The sequence below is a fragment of the Piliocolobus tephrosceles genome, chromosome 14 (genome assembly GCF_002776525.5).
Source record: "Piliocolobus tephrosceles isolate RC106 chromosome 14, ASM277652v3, whole genome shotgun sequence".
Classification (NCBI taxonomy): Eukaryota; Metazoa; Chordata; class Mammalia; order Primates; family Cercopithecidae; genus Piliocolobus; species Piliocolobus tephrosceles.
This window is the reverse complement of record NC_045447.1, coordinates 38,741,028-38,765,096: the sequence shown is the minus strand read 5'-3', so window position 1 is coordinate 38,765,096 and position 24,069 is coordinate 38,741,028. Positions and strand designations below refer to the sequence as shown.

Genomic DNA, 24,069 nt, shown 5'->3' with positions numbered 1-24,069 from the left:
TGGCCCATGCCTGTAATCCCAGTGTTTTGGAAGGATGAACTGGGAAGACTGCTTGAGGCCAGGAGTTGGAGACTAGGCTGGAAAACACAGCAAGATCCCATCTCTACAAAAAATAAAAGTAAAATTAAGGCCGGGCACGGGAGCTCACACCTGTAATCCCAGCACTTTGGGAAGCCAAAGCAGGTGGATCACCTGAGGTGAGGAGTTCAAGACCACCCTGACCAACATGGTGAAACCCTGTCTCCACTAAATACAAAAAAAAATTAGCCGGGTGTGGTGGCACATGTCTATAATCCCAGCTACTTGGGAGGCTGAGGCAGGAGAATCACTTGAACCCAGGAGGCGGAGGTTGCAGTGAGCCAAGATTGCACCATTGCACTCCAGCCTGGGCAACAAGAGCGAAAACTCCATCTCAAAAAATAAATAAATAAAAATACAATAAGCCAGGCATGCTGGCAAGTGCCTGTAGTCCTAGCTACTCAGGAGGCCGAGGCAGGAGCATCACTTAAGCCCACAACTTTGAGGTTACAGTGAGCTATGATCACACAACTGCACTCCAACCTGGGCAATAAAGAGAGACCCTATCATTAAAAAACAGAAAAGAAAAATGTAAATTTGACTGAAGCCATAAATATCTCAAGTCAATCAATTTTAAAGGAAAAGATTAATCCTAGTTAGTCTTGAGCAAGGGCACAGTAGTGAGGAACCACAAATACATGAGAAGAGAAATAAAAGAAATATGGCATTATCAAGCATCAAATGTAAGACCAGGAATGACAAATGAGCCTGGAAAGAAAAAATGGAACCAGGTTACAAAGAGCCAGAGGCTAAAGACATCAAAATTAATTCTGTAAGCAAAGGAATAACATGGTTGCAAGCTTCTTTCAGAGACATGATTGTGTGGCTATAAAAGGGAAAATCAGAGTTACAAACTATCGAAGCAGTTGTGGGGCTACTACAGAACTCCAAGCAAGAGATGGCAAGTCCAAGAACCAGGGTCAATGCTGGTATGAACTGGGAGAAGGAGGGTATTTAGAAAGAACAAAAATCAGCCAGATTTGAAATATGCTTAAATATATACAAATACATGAGTCTGAAGATGGTGGAGACAGGAGGAGTAGTCATCAAGGGTTCTAACAGTAGTGACTAATTTGATAGAGATGATGAAGAAAAAGGAGCAGAGAGATCTAGAAATTAATTCTCCGTTGGATATGTTGAGTCTAAAGGATCATAATCAAATCCAGATGGAGATGGCCAACAGACAACTCAGTGTACAAGTCTGACACTGGAGGAAGTCTGAGCTATTTAATAGAAATTACTCACGGGACTGCTCCTAGCTTCAAAGAAAGCTGAGAAATCTGTTTTTTATTTTGTGTTGTGGCACGTTCAGATGAAAATTAGGAATCCTATCATTAAGAAAAGCGACAGTAAACACTGGGATAGACTTGAAACATTTCTTCCCCACAGGCAGAGCTTTGGAAAATTTATCCTAACTTTATCTCAGGCAGCATAATCTATTACGATCCAGAAAGTCTCAAAGGACATCTGCAAACTTGGGAGAGTTCCTTCTGCTCCTCCAATAACATATACAGAAATTTCAAAGACTAAATACACCAACCAACAATTCTAGGAGGAAGGCAGATCTCTGAGGAAACTTCGATTTCCAGTAAAGGTAGTATAGGTAATTACAATATTGCTGAAAATAACTAGAAGTGCAAGATTCCAGTACTCAAGGTTTAGTCCTGAGGGCAATTGCCAGTTCAAAAGAAAAAAGCTGCAAAACTAAGGCAAACTTTTAGTGGCCCCACAAGAAAAGGAAGTCAAAAGTCAAAGCCTAGGGCCTACCAAGACATCCCTACCTTTTTTTTTTCTTGGAGACAGAGTGTTGCTCTGTCGCCCAGGCTGGAGTGCAGTGGCATGATCCTCCCACCTCAGCCTCCCGGGTAGCTGGGGTTACAGGAACACGCCACCACACCCCGCTAATTTTGTATTTTTAGTAGAGATGGGACTTCACCATGTTGGCCAGGCTGGTCTCGAACTCCTGACCTCAAGTGATCCGCCCGCCTTGGCCTCCAAAAAGGCTGGGATTACAGGTTTGAGACACTGTGCCCGGACAACATCCCTTCCTTGAGCTTGGCCCTTTAAGGTTTCTCTCCTAGGAAAGTAAAAGTAAGTCTTAAACCTGAATCCTAGTTCTGCATCATTCTAGCAGTTTAAAGAATAATTCCTCCTAAACTAATCTATAGATTCAACACAATCCAAATCAAAGTTCTAGCAAGCTATTTGGTAACTGCTGACAAACTGATTTCTGAAGTCTACATGGTAACATCAAAGACCCAGAATACCAAACATAAGACTAAAGCAAAACAAGCTGGGCATGGTGGCTCATGCCTGTAATCCCAACACTTTGGGAGGCCAAGGCGGGAGGATCCCTTGAGCCCAGCTGAAAATCAGCCTGAGCAACATAAGGAGACCCCATTAAAAAAAAAAAAACACGAAAGCAAAACAAAGCTGGAAGACTCACATGCCCTATTTTCAAGACTCACAATAAAGCTACAATAAGCAAGATAAGATGGTATTGGTGAAACAACAAACATACATAAATTAATGGAACACAGTCCCAAAACAGACCCATGAAAATACAGTCAACTGAATTTTGACAAATGAGCAAAGGAAATTTAATGGATAAAGTATACTCTTTCCAATGAGTGGTGATGGAACAATTGGAAAGAATTCTAGGACTGAAAAATAAAAAATGAAAATTCCATGGACTTATGTTTGACTACAACTGAATAAAACTAAATAATTAAAAATTGGAAAGGATAAAGAAAAGATTAAAAAATAGGTGGAGGATTCAGTAAGTAGATGTAACATGCATTAAATTAGCCTTGAAAGGAAAGAAGAGAAATTGGCAAATGTTTAAAAGATAATACATTTTTCAGAACTGATGAAGACATTTCATTCAAGATTCAAGATATCAGTTAAGTCCACTGAATCCCAAGCAGAATAAACAGAAAAGAAAACCACAACTGGATACATCATTGTGAAACTGCAGAAAATGAAAGACAAGAAGAAAAACTTTAGGGAAAAAAAAACACACACACACACACAGGTAACTCCTAAAGTATCAGCAGTTAAGACTCATAGCTGACTTCTTAACGTAACAATGGAAACCAGGAGACAGTAAAATATCGTCAGTATGCTCAAAGAAAATAACTGCCAAATCTATAATATTAACCCTGTTAAAACATTCTTCAGAAATGCTAGAGAAATACATTTTTATGGGGGGAGAAAAAATGAACTAAAGAAGACTCTAAATGATCCCAGGCAGGACTGAGATACATGAAAAACATGAAGAACAAAAAGGTAGTAAATATAAAGATAGAATTCATAGTGGTAGACAGAAGTTTACTAAATTATCAATTTTTGCTTGAAAGCTCAAATTTTATCAGTGGCAACAAATGCCATTTGTTTTCCTGGAACTAATAGGCTCACTTTGTTCTTTTTTTTTTTTTTTTTTTTTTTTTTTTCTGAGATGGAGTCTCACTCTGTCACCCAGGCTGGAGTACAGTGGCACTATCTTGGCTCACTGCAACCTCTGCCTCTGGGCTTCAAGTGAGTCTGACACCTCAGTCTCCCAAGTATCGGGGTTACAGGCGTGTGCCACAACACTTGGCTTATTTTTGTATTTTTAATAAAGACAGGGTTTCACCATGTTGGCCAGGCCAGTCTCAAACCCTTGACCTCAGGTGATCTGCCTGCCTTTGCCTCCCAAAGTGCTGGGATTACAGGTGTGAGCCACTGCGCCTGGCCAGTCACTTTGTTTTTTGTGAAAACATGTGCCAAATACCCAAATCGGAATAACCACTGTTTGTCAGTCATTTTCTTCAAGTTAAAATCTAGTCCATTCCAGGAAAATGCAAGTAGGAAAATCCCACAGGGCTATTTCCTTGGGACAATCATAGTTCTTTGATATGCAGCAGAAATGCTTTATGTACACTTCTCATTCATCACACAGAATATTAAAAATATGCGTTCTCAAGGGTCATGACTTTTTTATTCTTTTTGGAGGAGTCTCATTCTGCCACCCAGGCTGGAGCACAGTGGTGTGACCTCAGCTCACGGCAATGTCCATCTCCAGGGATCAAGCGATTCTCCTGCCTCAGCCTCCCGAGTAGCTGGGACTACAGGCGCCTGCCACCACACCTAGCTAATTTTTTGTATTTTTGGTAGAGACAGGGTTTCACCGTGTTAGCCAGGATGGTCTCAGTCTCCTAACCTCATGGTCCACCCACCTCAGCCTCCCAAAGTGCTAGGATTACAGACGTGAGCCACCGCACCAGGACAAGGGTCATGACTTAATACGATCACTTATGTTTACTGCTTATTAAGGACCTTCTTAAGTGAAACTGGCTTGTTTTTCTTTTAAACTGTGAGCATATGGTGGTGAAGAATACAATGTCTACTAGTATAGTTTGGTGCCACTGCCTTAATTCATCCTAAGATACTAACAGTTTTACCCATCAGTGCTTTTGTATCATTAGTGCAAATGTTAAAACAATGAAAAATGCAAAGAATGTCTTTTTTCGAGATAGATGGTGATGATCACACAATGTGAAAGTACTTAATGCCACTGGACTGTACACTTAAAAAGTGGTTTAAGGCCGGGTGCGGTGGCTCAAGCCTGTAATCCCAGCACTTTGGGAGGCCGAGATGGGCGGATCACGAGGTCAGGAGATCGAGACCATCCTGGCTGACACGGTGAAACCCCATCTCTACTAAAAATACAAAAACTAGCCGGGCGAGGTGACAGGCGCCTGTAGTCCCAGCTACTCAGGAGGCTGAGGCAGGAGAATGGCATAAACCCAGGAGGCGGAGCTTGCAGTGAGCTGAGATCCAGCCACTGCACTCCATTCCAGGCGACAGAGTGAGACTCCACCTCAAAAAAAAAAAAAAAAAAAAGTGGTTTAAATGGTTAATATTATATATATTTTACCTCAATAAAAATAAATTATATCATTTTTAACTCTGTATTTCGACCTGAGATTTAAAAATGTAGATATCAGGTTAAAAATACAGGCTGGGCACACTGGCTCGCCTGAGGTCAGGAGTTGGAAACCAACCTGACCAAGATGGTGAAACCCTGTCTGTACTAGACACAAAAAATTAGCTGGGTGTGGTGGTGCATGCCTATAATCCCTGCTACTTGGGAGGCTGAGGCAGAAGAATTGCTTGAACCCGGGAGGTAGAGGTTGCAGTAAGCCGAGATCGTGCCACTGTACTCCAGCCTGGATGATAAGAATGAAACTGTCTCAAAAAATAAATAAATAAATAAAAAATAAAAATACATTGGGGGTACATGGACAAGAAGTGTGAACAACACTGGCCTAGATCAGGGGTCCCCAACCCCAGATCACAGACTGGCACTGGTCCATGGCCTGTTAGGAACCAGACCACACAGCAGGAGGGGAGCGGCAGGCGAATTAAGATTGTTCCATATTTACAGTCGCTCCCCATTGCTCACATTACTGCCTGAGCTCTGCTTCCTGTCACATCAGTAGTGGCATTAGATTCTCATAGGAGCATGAACCCTATTGTGAACTGTGCATGCAAGGGATCTAGACTGCATGCTCCTTATAAGAATCTAACGCCTGAAGATCTGTCACTGTCTCCCATCACCCCCAGATAGGACTTGTCTAGTTGCAGGAAACAAGCTCAGGGCTCCCACTGATTCTACATTATGGTGAATTATATAATTGTTTCATTACATATTACAATGTAATAATAATAGAAATAAAGCGCACAATAAATGTAATGCACTTGAATCATGCCAAAAACCAATCCTCCCACCTCAGGTCCACGGAAACATTGTTTTCCATGAAGCCAGTCCCTCATTAGCAAAATGGTTGGGGACCGTTGGTCTAGACCACTGTTGACTTCCCTAACTTTGATTTGTGCTGCTGTTCATAGGCTATTTGCTAAGTATTTAATGCACTTACTTAAAAGCAGCCTGTAGGCTCCCCAAAAATCAATCATGGGGGGGAATCTTTTGAAAAGTAGGTTATACCGGCAATCCATCTTTGCTAAAAATCCCTCCATTTCATCATCTCAATCTCCTCATAAAGTTAATTCATTTTTTTTCCCATTTATATCTCAGCACACTGTCACTTCCATCAGGGCAACCTTGGTAAGATGGTCCTCCCCTCGTGAAAGATCAGGACCAACTCCTTACTACATACTCCTGTATTAACCTAAGCTCTTTCTTCACTTATTTGTCACAGTCAGTCACTGATTAAAGAATCAAGTAAAATAAATGTCTTTTTCATTAGACCGTGCTCCACGAGAACTGGTACTCTACCTATTTCCTTTACCATGAAATGCTCAGCAACTAGTACAATAAGTGCCTTGCACATAAGAGTCCAATAAGTTTCTTGAATGACGATACATCGATACATTCTTCAGTAATTTATTTACACTGAAGTCTACTAAATCCTAAACATCTAAACCACAATTTAATCACATTTTGATGAAAATTATATACAGAATGCCTTATCTGAAAAAATACACATACATGTAATTCTCCATCAATACTTCAAGAGTTCATGGATTTTCTGAAGCTTACCTATGAATCCCAGAATAAAAACTCCGGTAAGAAAATTGTATGGGGGAAAAAAATCTAACATCTGGCTCAATAAAGTGTCTCTTTGATTCTGTCCCCTGAACTCCAGAAGCTCCCTAGAACAGTTCTGACTGAACCAAAAGTCTTCAATGCCAAAAGGATCTGAAGATGAACTCCTGAGTCAAGAAATGGCTTCCCCATCAAGGCCAGGGAAGAGCAGAAATCAGACCGGACCCAGATCCATGCTCTCCATCCATTTCCTAATCCTGTGGCTTTCTTGTATGCTATCTCCTCTAGTTATAATAGTCTCATCCCTTGCATTTCCGCCTCCTGAAACCATATCCACGTTCATACCCAGTTGAAATACTATGCTTCAATTTAGCTTTTTCTGTTTATCCTAACAAGCAGTGATCTGCCTCTTCCTATGAATTCCTATAGCACTTAGTTGTATAGTGCTAATGATACTTTTATACTGCTTTGTGTTACATATGTAAATTTACATATGTAAATATTAGTTACTGAGCTACTGTTTCTCAGCTTCAAAGTCACCCTCTATACTCTGCTTTGTGACCCTAGGGTTGGGACTCTGGGACCCACATTTTTTCCTTTGTAGATGGCTTATTAGGCTCTGCCAATAAAGGGGTGATACAATAGGCCTAGAAAGCTGTAAGAGGAAGACGGGACACTCTTCTGTTTACTTGCTAGTTTTGTTTTTGTTTTCTATTGCTGCCAGTGTCAATCAGCAGCTCTTCTTCAGGTCATTTGCAGTTCGTTATAGTAGCCATAGCAGACTCCAGTTTGTAGTTTTACTGACACAGAACCAGAATCATCATGCCTCTCAGAAACGTCAGCACCAGCCAGCTACACCCCCTTTTCAGAGTACTGGACCCCAGCCCTATGGGATTCTTGCTCTCAGCTCAAGATATCAGTACCTGCTGAGGAGCATCCCCTTCTGAGAGGTTAGAGTTTTGGCTCCCTTCCTCCAAGCTTCTTCCCTTCTTTGTTCTCCCAGTTCTACAGGTACTATCTGCTTCCCGCAGTTGGTACCTCCATAATACCTAACTTCCTTTGTATACGTAGTTAACAATTATTCATATTAAATTCTCTTGTTAAAAAATCATTGCACTCCAGCATGGGTGACAGAGCGAGACTCTGTCTCAAAAAAAAAAAAAAAAAAAATTCATTGTCATAGTTTCTGTCTCATGACTGGACCCTGACACACACTCTTTTATGATTTAGAATATAACTGCTTAAGGCTGGGTGCAATGGCTCATGCCTATAATCACAGCACTTTGGGAGGCTGAGGTGGGCAGATCACCTGAGGTCAGGAGTTCAAGACCAGCCTGGTCAATATGATGAAACCCTGACTCTACTAAAAATACAAAAATTAACCAGGCATGGTGGTGCATATTTGTAATCCCAGCTACTTGGGAGGCTGAGGCAGCAGGATCACTTGAACCCGGGAGGCGGAGGTTGCCGTAAGCTGAGATGGTGCCACAGTCTGGGAAACAGAGTGAGACTCTATCTCAACAACAACAACAAAAACCAATATATATACACACACACACACGTATATATATATACACGTATATATATACACCTACACACATATATACATATATACGTATATATGTATACATATACACACACATATATAACTGCTCAAGAAAGAAAGGTAAAAGGCTTAAAAAATCTCTTCCTATCACAATACTTTGTTCTACCTTGTTCACAGTAAGCAACCAAAACAAATATTTAGTGAATGAATGAAAAACTCTTATGCCTAAAATAGCTATATTGCTTCCAAGCATATCCTCTGAACCCTGCTCAAAAAACCTCAATGATTCTCTAGCTAGTGTATTCCCTTTGATATATTTAAGAGCCTTTGACAGACTTTAAAATCCCTTGCAAGTGTTTGCTCATTTACAAGAACCACAGTATTAGTGTTTTAGCTTGTACCTTCTTGTCAAATTTCATTACATAACTTGTTCTCACATTTATCTGCTCTTACTTGAGGCAGACATTTTAAATAATTTCTAGGCCTACTTTTTTTTTTTTTAACCTTCATCTTCTAATCAATTACCTTTTATTTCCGATTTTTCTCCAATTGCCCTCCTTCCTTAGGGATACTAACATTAGTTTCACTACCAGGTTCCTCATGTATAAATGAGAGCAGAACTAGATGATCATCAAGATGTTCTCCTGCTTAAGAGGTTCAATAATCACACAGTGCCTCACCCAAATAAACCATATACCTGACTTCTATTAAATTCGTATTTATATAAATTGATACATTCATCTAGCACAAAAAAAAATCATTTTACACACTTAAAAAAAAAAACTGTTAATCCCAAGGCTCAAACTGACTTGTCCAAAAATCAGCCTTACTACTACTTTTATTTTCACAAAATCTAGACATAAACATGCAGTACTGTAGAAAGTTCCATATTAAGGCTAATTATCTCCCGATAATTTCAGGTTAAACAGCTTTTCAAGGTTGTATAGTGAAAAAGAATCATAATACCTTTTATTTGGCTCTTTCCTTTTGTGCTTGGTTATTTCTTTTAAGGCATATGGAAAACGACTCATAAAATGGTGTTTGAAATCAATAAGGTAGTTCTTTCGAAGCCATGATTCCTATTGAAATAGCAAAGATTAGAAAAATCTACAAGAAAAAATATAAAATAACCAATAAAACTTGAAGAAAATTGACAACTTGTCAAATGTCCCATCATAATTCACTATCTACCAGTAATATAATATGTAAATAAATTTTAAAATCAGAATTAACTGTTAAAGCACCCAGTTTTCATCTATAGATCCTTTTGGTGCTTAATAATTACTTCTACTTGCATTCTGTCTGCTGCTTGAGAGAGAAAAAGTGAAAGTATCTGAGATTAAAATTCTGAATTTGGACCACTAATGCAATGCTTATAAAATATGCAAGAAAGTCTTTCTCCATGACGTCCTATCTACACCATAACTCTATTCTCCAGCAATTCCATTATTTAACAGTTTCACAAAGCAATGCATTTCCTTAAAATGCTTCAGCAGTATTGGCGAATTTATCATTTCCCTCCTATGGAAACATGGTCTTTCTAATTCCAAATTAGAATATTCTTTATTTCCTCTTATCCAGGGTAACCAACCATTCCATTTTGTCAGAGACTGAGAAGTTTCCTAGATGTGGGACTTGAGGTGCTAAAAGAGCTGGTCACCCTACAGCTCAATTTGGTTGTTTTTTTTTTTTTTTTTTTGAGACAAAGTCTCGCTCTATCGCCCAGGCTGGAGTACAGTGGCACCATCTCAGGTTACTGCAACCTCTGCCTCCCAGATTCAAGCGATTCTCATGCCTTAATCTCCTGAGTAGCTGGGATTACAGGTGCCCACCACCACGCTCGGCTAATTTTTGTATTTTTAGTAGAGCTGGGGTTTCACCATGTTGACCTGGCTGGTCTTGAATTGCTGACCTCAAGTGATCCACCTACCTTGGCCTCCCAAAGTGCTGAGATGACAGGTGTGAGCCACTGCGCCCGGCCTTATAGCTCAATTATTGTTCCTCCTTAGTATCTTTACTGGGTTCTCTTCTTCCTGACTTCTAAATGTTTGGATTTGCCCAGTTATAATACTTGAATCATTTCTACCTGAGCTCCAGATTTTATATACAAATGTGTACTTGACATTTCCTCTTCAACTTCTGACAAGTATCTTAAAACTGAACATGAATAAAACCAAATTCTCCCTGCCAAATGACCTTCTTTCTCATTTGGGTGATGTAACACTGGCTTCATCCATGACTTCTCTTTCCTTCATTATATATACCAGCAGTCTGGCTGGCTTTACCTGGACCCAGCTACTTATCATTTCAAACATTAGACACCAGGTCACCATCATCTTTTATTTGGATTACTGCAATAGCCTCCTAACCAGTCTCCCTGTTTCTCCTCTTATCCTCCAAAAGTCAATTTCCCCACACAGCAGGCAGGGTGATCTTTTAAAACATAAATCGTGTTTCAAAATAATACAGGAAGGAGGAAAGGAAACGAATATATATACATGTAGGACAGGACTGGTCATCCAAGAGATGATGGTTGCTAGAGTTAGACTGTGAGCACCTAGTGAGCACGGGGCTCACTAGTGTTCTGTTTTTGTAAAAACAGCAATATTAAAGTTAAATAAATAAAACGCAGATCATGCCACTCCTCTGCTCAAAACCCTCCAATGGTCTTTTCGCCACACTCAGGTTAAAATCCAGACTCCTTACCAGCGACCACAGAGTCCCACATGATCTGGCCACTATCACTCTTCTTCGCCCCCATCTTCTACCATTCTCCCCGTACCTCATTTGCACAGGCCTTCCTGCCATTCTTCAAATATGCAAAGTCTGTTCTCACCTCAGAGCCTTTGTACTTGCTGTTTCCTATGCCTGAATGTTCTTCCCACAGATGTTGACAAGACTTGCTCCTTCACTTCAATGACATTCAAGTATCTTATTCTCAGAGAGTATTTGACAACCTACCTAAAATAGCTCCCCCTCACTGTTCCTGCCCATGCTCTCTTTATACCCCATTTTACTTTCATCTTTCTTCCTAGTACTGACATTGTATATTTGTTTACCATCTACAGACCCCACCAGAAGGTACACACCATGAGGGCAAGCACCTTATCAACCACGTTTATCTCTGTAGCCCCAGAGTCTAGAATAGTACTATTCAAAAGACCTTTCTGTAATGATCAAACTGTTCTATATCTGCACTGTCCAATATAGTAACCACTACCCACATGTAACTGTTGAGCACTTGAAATGTGGCTAGCATTACTGAGGAATTGAATTTTAAATTTTAATTAAGTAGCTATTATTTATTGATAACCAATAAAGCTTTGAATAAATGCCTTAAAAAGCATGACTGCATTAGTGTTTGGTTACAAACTCTAACCCTCATAGGAAAAGGATAAAAGAAATGAGACACACATTGAGAAAAAGTAGCAAGCAAGCCAAGCATTAAATGCAAAGCTAAGACAATTTTTATAACATAATACTGACCCTGACACTACTAATACAGTACACTAAAAACCACAGTAAATCAAAAAGTTAATGTTAAACTGTACTCTCATTTTAAAAACTAGCTATATGGGCCGGGCACGGTGGCTTGTGCCTGTAATCCCAGCACTTTGTGAGGCCAAGATGGGCGGATCAGAAGGTCAGGAGATCGAGACCATCCTGGCTAACACGGTGAAACCCCGTCTCTACTAAAAATACAAAAAAATTAGCCGGGTGTGGTGGTGGGCACCCAGCTACTTGGGAGGCTGAGGCAGGAGAAAGGCGTGAACCCAGGAGGTGGAGCTTGCAGTGAGCTAAGATCGCGCCACTGCACTCCAGCCTGGGCGATTGAGCGAGACTCCCTCTCCAAAAAACATAAAGTAAATAAATAAAATCTAGCTATATCAAGGATATAGCTAGCTAACTATTAAGGATACACACAGTATTTCAACATGTGCAAAACATGTCAGAAATTGCTGTGTCTAGATGGGGGTAGGCAAATGCTTATTGTATTCCTTCTGAAAGTCTGACTTTTTTAAAAATAAAAAAGATAGGTAAGGGAATGCAAAAAAAAAAAAAAAAAAAGAAGAGGAAGAAGAAAGAAAAGAAAGAAAAAAAGAAAAATAGTGCCAAGGTAATCAAATGTAAAAGAACAATCTGTTCAACAAATAGCGCTGGAATAAATGGCTGTTTATATGAACAGGAAAAAAAAAACAAAGGACACCACAGTATTTCAGAAATAAACAACTTCAGTTGATTATTACAGAATCTGACTATTCAACCACTGCATGTAAGACTTAATGTACCTTGAGACTTCTTTTCAAAACAAGGATCAAAGCTTCAAATTACTAAAAAGTTCTTTTTTAAAAAAACTACTTGAATACAAGTGAAATTTCTCAACTGTGTTGCAAATACTAGCAAACTAAATGCATCAAGCTGCAGCACCAACATGCAAAAGCAGTCAGTAGTCCTAAGACTATATCTAACTGAGACACCAATTTACCAATAGAAAAATCTATACAGTTTCTGAGAGAAGAAGGTTACAATTCAGCTTATGGTGTGTGAGTTTAATGCCAAGGAATGCTAAATTTGGTTCCTCCTAAAGATTAGGCTGTGGCCAGACAAAGAGGCTCATGCCTGTAATCTCAACACTTTGGGAAGCCAAGGTGCAAGGATCATTTAAGGCCAGAAGTTTAAGACCAGAACATGCATTTTAATGTCATTTTGTACAGAATGTTACTCACAACCTATCATTTTGTATAGATTGTACCAACAATCTACATTTTTATACTCTGTCTCTAAGATAATGGTTCCTTTTAAAAAAAAAAAAAGATAATGGTTCTTATCAAGTTATTACAAATCTACGAAGGTGAATTAGAGAATTCTACCAGTGGATGTTTTTAAATATTATTCCTATCTGAATTTATTTATTTCAGCTTTATACAGTATCTCAATTTAGTATTCTGATCTTCAACAGTCTACGTAGTCTTTTAAACTTACCATTCTATGTTAATAAGCTGCTAATAAGCCTAGCCATGTTATAATAGCACAAAATAGTTTTAAAGCATACTATTTTAAATATCCATAAAATTAAAGCAGTATTTAGATCCTTTGTTAGTGTTATCCAGATGATAAGATGACCCAAAACTAGCAAAATTAATAAATTTTCAGATTTTGCATTTTGGTCCTACTAGTCTGTCTAAATACAAATGCTACTAACAAAGCAGTAACAAAAGTTTACTAGTGCTTATATGTAACCAAACACCAGAGCAGCTTGGAATTTTTACTTCTCGGCTCTCTAAAAATGAAAAAACTAGGCCGGGCACGGTGGCTCACACCTGTAATCCCAACACTTTGGAAGGCCGAGGTGGGCAGATCACCTAAGGTCAGAAGTTCGAAACCAGCCTGCCCAACATGGTGAAACCCCATCTCTACTAAAAATACAAAAAATTAGCCAGGCATGGTGGCGGGCACCGGTAATCCTAGCTACTCAGGAGGCTGAGGCAGGAGAATTGCTTGAACCCAGGGGGTGGAGGTCTCAGTGAGCTAAGATCGTGCCACTGTACTCTGGCCTGGGCAACATGAGTAAAACTCGGTCTCAAAAATAAAAAAAAAAAAAGAAAAGAAAAAACTAGCACTCAAAGTCCATGTTGAATATTACTTTTTCTTTTTTATAGGACATCTTAAGGACTTTAGCATTACTTTCATTTTCTATCTGAACCTTTCAGATGATCGTAGATCAAGACCGTAAGCAATATATACTTTAAGGAGCTATATACATTCTTACTGTCTCTAGCCTACATCACAAATTAACTGCCATATGAGAAACAAGCTTTGCTTTCTCAAAATCATACAGTATAGACCTATGATTAATTTTTTGTCAATGTATGCAATGAATCATAAAATACAAAGTCTCAAAACTGTAATCAGTAAAATGCTATCTTATTTGAAAAAGCAATTCACAAAACATCCCTACAGATGATGGGTTAACAGCAGTAGAACATGCTCCTAAAATATACACCTTACTACAACTCTATAATGCTTTTCAAGACTGTCAAATACTACTTAATTTATCCCATCTTATGCAGCATACTGACTCATTCTAAACTTCAACTTGAAATAGAAAGAATAAAACAAAAACAAGAAAACTACCTTCTCAGTTTTATATAAACTTCAAGGATTCACACCTGCCTTATCAAAAGTCCCTACAGCAAGTCTGAGAACCAGATGCTTCTAGCTTTGAAGTCTTGCTTCTGCAGCTACCCTTTTTAAGTGTGTTATCATATTAATTTAGCACCAACTTAATCTCGTGGTTTGTTCCTCCTTGGTTGCACAGAAAAACTGTAGCATACACTATGCACTACATTCACTATAGTACAACACTTAAAACAATTCAAGTGTTTATGAGCTTTTCAGTTTTGTCCATCTCTATTAAACCTGGCAATGTGGAATAAATTGAGACTACTTAATAAGCAACATTTTAAATCATGTAAGAGACCTTCAGAAACTAGAATGTTCCTACACAATCAATCTGCCATAAACAATACACTGTAACACTACTGTGAATTATAGGCAATAAAAACGAACGGAATCAAGCATGAGTTATGCATTTCACTTAAAAATATACACATATTCACAGATAGTAACTTCAGAAAACTAATTTATAGTTTTGTGCAAAACAAACAAGTTTACAGTTAAACCCAAGGTACTTTTTAGAAAAATACATAACCAATTAGTAGTAATGAGCTGATTTCGAATCTTCCCATTTATGATAAAAGGCAACACTAAGAAAATAAAGAATCATTAGTTCTCACCAATTTATGGGTTTCATCCTGTTGTTTAGAGAGTTTCCACAGAAGGGAAATAATATTAAGAACTTGCTGCATAACCTGTAGAGGTTCTCGTTCTATACCATTTCCAACAGGAGTAGCTAGTTGTGGAGGTACAGCTTCAACCCAGCACTCAATTAGCAAAGGAATTATTATCTCAATAAATCCTTTCAGGTTTTCAGTAGATGATAGGCCTTCATCCACACCACTCAGTCCTCCAACCAGATACCTAATAAGGGTAAGAAAGAAAAAAATTAAGTGATTAAAAAATGTTTATTATCCATTGCTAATTTAAATCTTAAAGATAGAGTACTAGTAAAATGAAGCACCATGAATTGAAAATTACATCAATCAAAACGAGTAAGAAAAATGAAATTCTAAGATGACAAAGTCAACAGATATTATCGTTTTATTTCTCAAAGGCTCTGCTATAAATTAATAAATTAACATACAAATGACTCTTTCCATGAGTAAATAAAATCAAATCATGAGTAACTATATGAAAACTATGAAAGACAACTGCATGTCTTCCCACCAATAGTCATCAATGGTCAGCAGTTATAATTCAATACAGGAAAACCGTGTGGACATAACTGAAATCCTTCTTACCGTAGCCTGAACTGTGAACTGACATTTGGCTGTGAACCCCCATTTTCATAAACCTGGATGTGTTGCTGGTCGTTGGCATGTTCCTTCCAGTTGATAAAAATGGAGTTGCTAGTGGCATGGGGATTTTCTTTCTGTTCCTGAAGTCCTTCACTTTCTCTCAACCTACTGGATCCATCTGCCAAGGCCTGAAGGAATTTACTGAGTCTCACTAAGACTTTCAGCCTCCATTGCTGAGAAGTGAGTCTCCGATTAGGATTTACAGAAAGTATCCAGGACTGGGATCTGTCTCTATTTATCAGTCCTTTGGACAGCTGCTGATGAGAAATAAGTTCTACAAAATTCTTAAGCAATATGCTGCTACGGCCAGTAATTAGAGCTGGGTACTGTTCCAGCAGAATGTCCAAAACTTTCAAAGAGTCCTCCTGAATTCCTTCAGTAATGTGAGTCATGGCACTAGAGAGATGGGCACTTACCAAAGGAAAAAATGGAGAAATTTGTTCAGCTCGTATTTTGGGGGCCAGGAATTGAAGAAGTTGAACTGCTGCTAATCGTACATTAGCATCTTTATCTGTAAACACAGCAGTCACTTCACTTAATATGTTTGAAAGGTGTGCATCAATTATAAATGGGTATTGAGACAAAAGGTCTTTAAGTCCAAGAAGAGCACTTTGTTTAACCCCAGCATTGTAGTGATGCATCTGTGACAGCAAATCCTATAAATAAAAATACAAATTTTAGATGTATACTTATATACATATATCAATTTCAAATAAACATGCTAACTAACACTACACTAGTAAACTAACACTCCTTGGGGAAACTGCTTCAATAAGTACTTTTTAAATGTTATTTAGCTTTTGTTAGGATTAGAAACAGAAAAATACTTTTAGCTTAATAAAAACACTGCATAATTTTCAGTTGGAATTTTCTCACTTTACATTAACCTACACGCAGGCTTAGGCACTCTTATGATATAAAGTGACAGCAATCACACCATCATTTATTGAAAATATACTATGTACCAAACATCATGAAATGCGTATTTATATACTCTCAATTTGATAGGCCTATTTATTCTGCCTATTTCAAATGGGCTTTCGCAGGGTGTTTGTGTTTTATTCAGAGTACACTACTGGACAATTTTATTTGTGGAATAATTTATGTAACCTTTAAAAAGTAACTTTAAATAACTCTTTAGTATTATTTAACCTCATAGCTTAAAAAACAAAAATAGAAAAATGTGTATCCTCCCAAAGACCTATACACAAATATTCATAACAGCATTATTCATAAGAGCCAAAAACCAGAAACAAACTAAATGTTCATCAACGGCAGAGTGATCGACAAAATGTGACCTAATCACGCAATGAAATACAATTCAACAATACAAAGGAATGCACCACTGTTCTGATATATGCTACAAGTTACATACAACCTGCAGTTACCTCCAAAACACTGTGCTAAGTAAAAGGCCAGTAATAAAAAGACCATATATTGTATGATTTCATTTATATGCACTTTCCAGAATAAGCAAATCTATAGATATCAGAAGTAGATTAGTGATTGCCAAGGGCTGGAAGAAGTGAGAAGTGATTCCTAATGGGTACAGATTTTCTTCTTGGAGTGATAAAAATGTTCTAAAACTAGATTAAGGTGACAGTAGCATAACTCTGTAAATATACTAAAAGCAATGCATTGTATACTTTAAATGGGTGATTTTAATTATGTGTAAATTATGTCTCCATAAAGCTGTTAAATTCTTAAGCAACACTTGCTCAAACTTAATTGACTTCAAGTATTTACTACAAACCTATAATAAGTTATGTGCTGTACAGGTTCAAAAATGAATGACAGGATTGTATCTTAGCTAAAAAACAGCTAGAAAACTGTTCATCAAAAATCTGACACATCAAAAACATGTAAGAATTATTTCCAGATATAGCCAAGCGCCATGGCTCACACCTACAATCCCAGCACCTCAGGAGGCCTTGGTTGGAGGACTGCTTGCATCCAAGAGTTTGAGATCAGCCTGGGAAACATATTGCAACCTTGTATCTACAAAAAACTAAATTAGCCAGGCATGGTGAGCTCGCCTGTAGCCCCAGCTACTTAGCAGGTTGAAGCAGGAGCATCACTCGAGCCCAGGAGGTCATGGCTGCAGCGAGCCATGATAGCATCTCATTGTGCTCAACCTGGTATAAGAGTGAGAACTGTCTCAAAAAAAAAAAAAAAATTAAATCATCAAATAAGTACACCAGTGAGAAACAACTATGCATTTACTTTAGCAAACCTTTCTGGAGGACGTGGAAAGACACAGGTATATGAAGAGAGATCAGATTTGGGTAAAAGAGAAACCCCAAACATCAATAAACCCTATGGCCCTAGGCACTGTTTAAGACTTTAGATAAATTTTCACAAAAATATAACATTCTACATGATTCCAAAGAAAATCTTATTTCATCAAAACAAGATTTATGATTTACCTTTATGTTAAGTTTTCTATTGTTTGTTGGAAGTGTTCCATCTTCTTTGAGTTGCTCAGGCAGATGTATAGTCTTTGTTTTAAAGTTTGTAGGAGTAGCATTTTGTAACTTGGGCTTCTTTTTACCAACCTTCAATTTTACTTTTTGAAAATCATCTTGGCGTTTTCTTTTTTTGGTCATTCTCGACTACTATAATGAAAAGAATTAATTAAAAGCATTGGATAGAGACAAGAATGATAAAAGAAGAATAAAGGCACTTTCCAACACATATTACTGTAACATTTATTTCAATCACAAGAATCAGTGATTATGCTGAAAGATCAAAATATTAAAAAATGCTGTTAAGAACTATTAAAAACTCAGTTTAGTGATAAAACACTGTAACAAGGCAACAGTCTTGCTATGGTTTTGCAAAGTTTTTTGGGTCATGGAACCTTCTGTCAAGCTATGTGTTAAATGGAAACCTTCTGAAATGTGTTTTTTTCTTTTCCTTTGTTCGAGTGTAGAAGAGCAGCACAAACTTGTTAGAGATATGACATGTATCTGCTGGTAAGCTCCTGGTCTTCATAAACGCCTCGTAGGAACTTCTCTAGCAATACCAAGCAAAGTTGGAAAATCAATGTTATTATTTAATGCAGCCTGTAACGGTTAGAAAAAGATTTATGAACCTAAGCTGAGCATCTGAAAAATGGGTAATATTCAAATACACATCAAGGAGAATAATAGGCCTTTCAAGAGCAAGGAAAACAAGGTAAAGATCAGGTGTAGGGGATAAACCTAGCATAGCAAAAGTGAATAAAGTTCAGACTAAATAGAAAACAGTATTCCCCCTTGGTCCCCAAAAAGGACAAAAAGCAGCATAGAAAACATATATAATGTAATAGGGGGATAAGGAACAAAGACCAGCTCAGCCACTATTACAATAAATAACTCAGGCATAACACCACGCCGTCTTGTACTTCCTCCCCCTCTATACCACATTCCAAACCTTGTACTTACACATGAAATTTCTGATCTGTGTCTCTTACCTATTTCCAGGCCACTACTTTCTAGAAGTCCTTTATTTTTACCATTCAATACTTTCCCCACTGGTACTCTTGGCTACTATCTAGTGTCTACTCTCTAGTCCACCGGCCCTTTACCAGAGAGCTCTCTCTAAACACAGATCTCATGACCCAAGACTCAAGAGCTCTCAGTTGTTCTACTCCTCATGCACAGTAAAACCTCCTTAGCAGGACATAGGAGGTCCTTCCTAACGTGGCCGCATCCATCCTCTCCAGCTTTATCTTCCCACAAGCTAACCTCTATCTAAAACAACAGCCTCTTCTATCTAGAACCAGTTAAATTCTTCTTAAAGCCTTTTCCACAACCGGGAACAACGAACTCTGCGTTCCACTGTACACCACTTGAATAGGGTAAGTACCTCTGGAATATATAAAACTTCCCCTAATCGCCTGGTTTATCATAATTATCCTGTGCCTGGCCATAAAAAGCGACAATGCTACACACGAGGGTATTAAAAAAATGGGTAAAATGAAAATTTCCATTATTACAATATTAATAAAATGGCCAGTGCAATACTGAGCAGCTCAAGTTCAAGGAATTCAGAAGCTAATCAGCTATGACAATATATCCAAATTCACTTAATTACAGGGTTATATTAGATCGCCATGAGGTAGGATTACCCACAGGTTAAGAATCAATTCTACAACCAAATTGATTAGGTTCTTATCCAGACTCCGACGCTTTCTAGCTGTACACTGTACCAATTTCTATCTACAAAATAGGGATAATCATACACAACTGTAAAACACTCAGAACTGTGCCTGGTACATGGTTAAATATGCATGCTCTAAGCATAAACATGTGCGTGTCCCTCAAGTCTCAGGATCAGTACATACCAAGCCTGGTACTAGATGCATCGTGTACCTCAGTATACAATCTGCACAGAACCATGCAAGGTAGGTGGTACTAAACACGTTTTAACAAGGCACCTCAGAAAAGTTTGGAAGCCACGCCTTTATCAAGAAGTTGAAGACGGATTCATTCACAGAACTGAGCTCTGCAAAACCACCTTGAACATACCAGAATTAACCCGAAGACTGGAAGTCTTCGTGGCAAAACCGTTTGGCTTATTTCATTTGTCCCTATTCCCAAATTTTCATCTCACCCACACCCCTAGTTACCTTAGTCTGAAAAAAAAAGCTGGGGGTGGGTGGGTGGGTATAAGGCCTAAAAAGAAGGCCATGATACTCACCTAGCCTCTTTTAATATAAAAATGGTTTTCATTAATTAAGCAAAGACACTTTGTGAGCTTTTCCTACAATTTTATTACTAGCTGGTACCAGAGACTAAAGTAAATAATACAGGACATTCAGAAAAATTAACTCCCTTCCTCCCCCAGTCCTGTGGGTTCTATTTAGCCATTAACAACCTGATCAATCTTCGACAGTCTACTGTCAACTTTATGCCATATTATCTATCGCTTTGTATTAGTCACGTTAATGCTTTCTCTACTAGGAAAATTAAGAGGGCTGATTGACCTTCCTTGACTTTTCAAACCTAGTAATATTATTACGGGACACAAAGCATTTTTATGCGAAGAATTCTCAAAGTTCTACTAGTAACTGACTTTAACTTATAACAAAGATTTTCATAACACAGGAAATCAAAAAGTCCCACTAAGCCACTTTTACAGTAGCCAATTTTTAGCAAAAGGTAGGAATGCTCGTCTCGGAGAAGGAACTCACATCACTAGTCCTTAAGTTTGCGATCCCCGATAGTTTCAAAGCTGAATGTCACACATTCCTACTGTTGGTCTTTTCTCCTAATTCCAACAAAAGGCAGATCCTAGCGTTTTTAGGATTTCAATCGAACGAAATTCCAACTATTAATAGTTTGCCTGCCACCTTCTTACCCTTCCTCATTTCCAACCTCTTCAAAAAAAAAAAAAAAAAAAACCAGAGAGAGCGATCGTACGGCACTCGGCCTTTGATAATTTCCTCCCCAATCCCTTAAACTCACGAGTTCCTCCAAACTTCACTGAGGGGCCAACCAGAGACGACAGACTTCCCAAAAAGCAAATGGTCCGGGCAGGGGCGACCCCAGAAAACTGGTGGTCCCCTTCCACTCGCTTAACTCTCCCGCCTGGGCGACCAGAGGGCGGAACAGGGGACGCCAGCTCATCCCCACTCCGTATTCGGTCCTGCATCCATCCCAGAGGTGAACACACCATGGGTTTTAGGAAACCATCGTTCCTCCTACTCCAAGGGACGCCGGCCAGGACCAGAGTCGGGGAAGTGGGGCCCGATTCACACACCCCGGCCTAAAACTCTCTCGGACCCGAAACCGGGCGAACCCGCCCAGTCATCTGAAGCTCCAAAAACGCCCGAGGGGGTCCCGCCCCCGCAGTGCCGGCCGCACACCCAGGCCCAGCTCCAAGGGACGCCGCGGCCCAGACCCGGGGGGCGCACATCCTCCACGGCCGACCCTGCCCGCTTGGGCCGCGGATCGGGGGGCGACGGCCCCACCACGCTCAGTCCCGCGCCCCGGGAGGACCCGGCCCGACGGGCGACGGCCGCTCACCTGAGGACCCGGCCGGGGCGGGGAGCCCGAGGGGAAAAGTGAGCTAGCAGAAGCCCACGGGGCGACAGCGTGTGCCGCCGGCCTCAGACTCTGGCTCCCGGAGCGTGTTTTCAAATAGCCTCGTCCTCACGCGGCCGCGTCTCCTTCCGCCGCCCGGAAATCAGGGCCCCTCCCCCTCCCCCTTGTGCTCACGTGATCACAGCCCGCAGCCGCGCGCAGCCAGGGAGGCGGGAGCGGGAGCAGTAGGCCCCGCCCACAGAGGAGGGGACCGCGCCGGAAGCCCCCTGCTTTGTGGGAACCGGAGGGAGGACAGCGCAAAGTCCCTGGACAAAGGTTGGCGCATAAGTCCAGCTCATAACTTCGTGGGCAAGCAACTTAGGGGATGTGGGCCTGGTTATAGCTGAACATGCCTTTTATCTTCCCCCCAGACCACAGTTCTTCAGACCTGGAGCCACTTTCAGAGAAGAGTATAAATTGAACTGAATTGAAAAAGGGAAAAGTTTTGGACTGCTGAAGATGGAATTCCTGGGGACATTAAACTGGGCTAAGATGGAGCAGATAAGATTTCCTTAATTAGAGCAAGACACACCTAGTATCTAGAGCCTGAAAGTCTTGGTCAAGGATTCTCCCTAACATTTCAGTTTCTCAGCACTAATACTCATGCTACTAAAATGAAGTGCAAGATTAATTTCTGAAGTAAAGAAATAAACTAAAATTCCTAGAAAAGAGATAAGAAGAATGAGCCTTTGAAAAATAGTCTTCACAAAGACTGGCGTGTTGGCGTGGAATAAAGAGCCCCAGGTAAGAACTTCAGGCCTTGATTCAAATTTGTCTCTACACCTCACCACATATAAGAATTAGTAAAGCTGGCGAAGATACTGACCCTCATTATGTTGGGTAGAAATTCAAAGGAATGATGTCTAAATCCAGGGAGACCCAAGCACTGGAACTAAAACCATGTTTGTTCTATAATTGGAGATAAAGAGGCAGCGCTAGAAACCTTGCCCTCCCTTTGCTGGCAATATGGCCACATCACCACAATCTGCCTAGAATCCACCATAACCATAAATATTTGGGAGTCATTGGCATTATGTGGCATTATATTCTATTTAAAGCTATGAGAATAGATCAGAAGAGGAAAGATTTATTGCCAACCAGACATGTCCCGGGAACTCCAAACTTGTATCTAACAGTTTATTCAATGTTTCCTTCAGATAGCCAATATACATCTCAAGGTCAACTTGTCCAAAACAGAACTATTGATGTTCCCCTTGAAATCTACTCTCCATACAGCTTATTCATCTCAAATAGTAAGACCATCCTTGCAGTTACTCAAGCTGAAACCTTTGGGTTTTTGCTTTGGCCTCTTTCTTTCACACCTCACGTCTAATCCATCTGGAGATTGACTCTACCTTTAAAGACATCCTAACTTTCACCAGTTAACACACCTCCCCTGCTACCATTCTGGTCCAAGCCACTTCTTGATCACTCCAAAAAGCTTCCAAACACATCTCCCTGTTTCCCTCATTGTCCCTCTTCCCCTACAGTCTGGTATCAGCAGAGCAGCTATGTGATTATTTTAAGATCTAGGTTAGATCAGATCAGTCTTCTGCTCAAAACCCTTTAATGGCTCCCTATTTCATTTAGAGTAAAAGCCAGAGTCCTTTCTGGGGTCTTCCCTTAGACTGCTCTTGCATGGCGGTAAAGAAAAACCTGAGACTGGGTAATTTATAAAGAAAAGAGGTTTAATTGGCTCGTGGTTCTGCTGGCTTTACAGGAAGCATTATGTTGGCATCTGCTAGCTTTTGGTGAAGTCTTGGGTAGCTTTCAATCATAGCAGAAGGTAAGGGGGGAACAGGCATGTCACATGTTGAAAGCAGGAGCAAGAGAGAGAGCAAGAGAGAAAGAGACAGAGAGAGAGAGAGGTGCCACACACTTTTAAACAGCCAGATCTCATGAGAACTATCACTAAAAAAGCACCAAGCCATGAGGGATCCACTCTCATGACCCAAGCATGTCCCACCAGGCCCCACCTCCAGCATTGGGGATTACAACTCAACAAGAGATTTGAGCAGGGACAAATATCCAAACCATATCAGTTCTCAAGCTCTTCCATGTTCTGACACAGCCCCTTACCCTCTAAACACTACTCCTTCCACTCCCCTTTTTTACTCTGCTCCAGTCACACTTGCTTCTTTACCTTCCTCAAACACCAGTGACACACTCCTGGCTTTGGACCTTTCCTTTAGTTTTTGTGTCTGCCTGAAACACTCTTCCCCAGTAAGTCCATGTTGCTAACTCCCTCTCCTGCCCTGAGTCCACTCAAATATCTTCTCAGGGAGGCCTACCCTGACCACCTCATTTAAAATCACAAATGACCTTCCCAGGACTTGCAATTCCCTTATA

General features: G+C 39.8%; 3 protein-coding genes across 4 annotated transcripts in view; 2 read left to right on the top strand and 1 right to left on the bottom strand.

Moving 5' to 3' along the window:
- Nucleotides 1–7,770, top strand: part of INVS (inversin) — a 234,441-nt gene extending 226,671 nt beyond the window's left edge. The window contains exon 17 of the mRNA XM_023202710.2: nucleotides 6,729–7,770. Within this exon, the coding sequence (XP_023058478.1) occupies nucleotides 6,729–6,739 (11 nt within the window). The 3' untranslated portion in view covers nucleotides 6,740–7,770. The remainder of the gene's footprint in view (nucleotides 1–6,728) is intronic.
- TEX10 (testis expressed 10) overlaps nucleotides 1–21,861 on the bottom strand; it is a 51,276-nt gene extending 29,415 nt beyond the window's left edge. Inside the window, exons 1-5 of one of the 2 annotated variants that reach the window (XM_023202738.2) lie at nucleotides 21,664–21,861; nucleotides 18,079–18,267; nucleotides 15,596–16,308; nucleotides 14,972–15,215; nucleotides 9,141–9,253 (exon numbers count right to left, since the gene is read on the bottom strand). In XM_023202738.2, coding sequence (XP_023058506.1) covers nucleotides 9,141–9,253; nucleotides 14,972–15,215; nucleotides 15,596–16,308; nucleotides 18,079–18,258 — 1,250 coding nt within the window. In that variant the 5' untranslated portion in view covers nucleotides 18,259–18,267; nucleotides 21,664–21,861. The remainder of the gene's footprint in view (nucleotides 1–9,140; nucleotides 9,254–14,971; nucleotides 15,216–15,595; nucleotides 16,309–18,078; nucleotides 18,268–21,663) is intronic. The other variant, XM_023202744.1, reaches the window with a different exon arrangement.
- The window catches only part of LOC111536828 (deoxynucleotidyltransferase terminal-interacting protein 2-like), a 41,600-nt gene continuing 37,473 nt past the window's right edge, over nucleotides 19,943–24,069 (top strand). Inside the window, 3 exon segments of the mRNA XM_023203353.2 lie at nucleotides 19,943–20,039; nucleotides 21,299–21,701; nucleotides 21,866–22,025. Of these exon segments, the coding sequence (XP_023059121.2) occupies nucleotides 19,943–20,039; nucleotides 21,299–21,701; nucleotides 21,866–22,025 (660 nt within the window).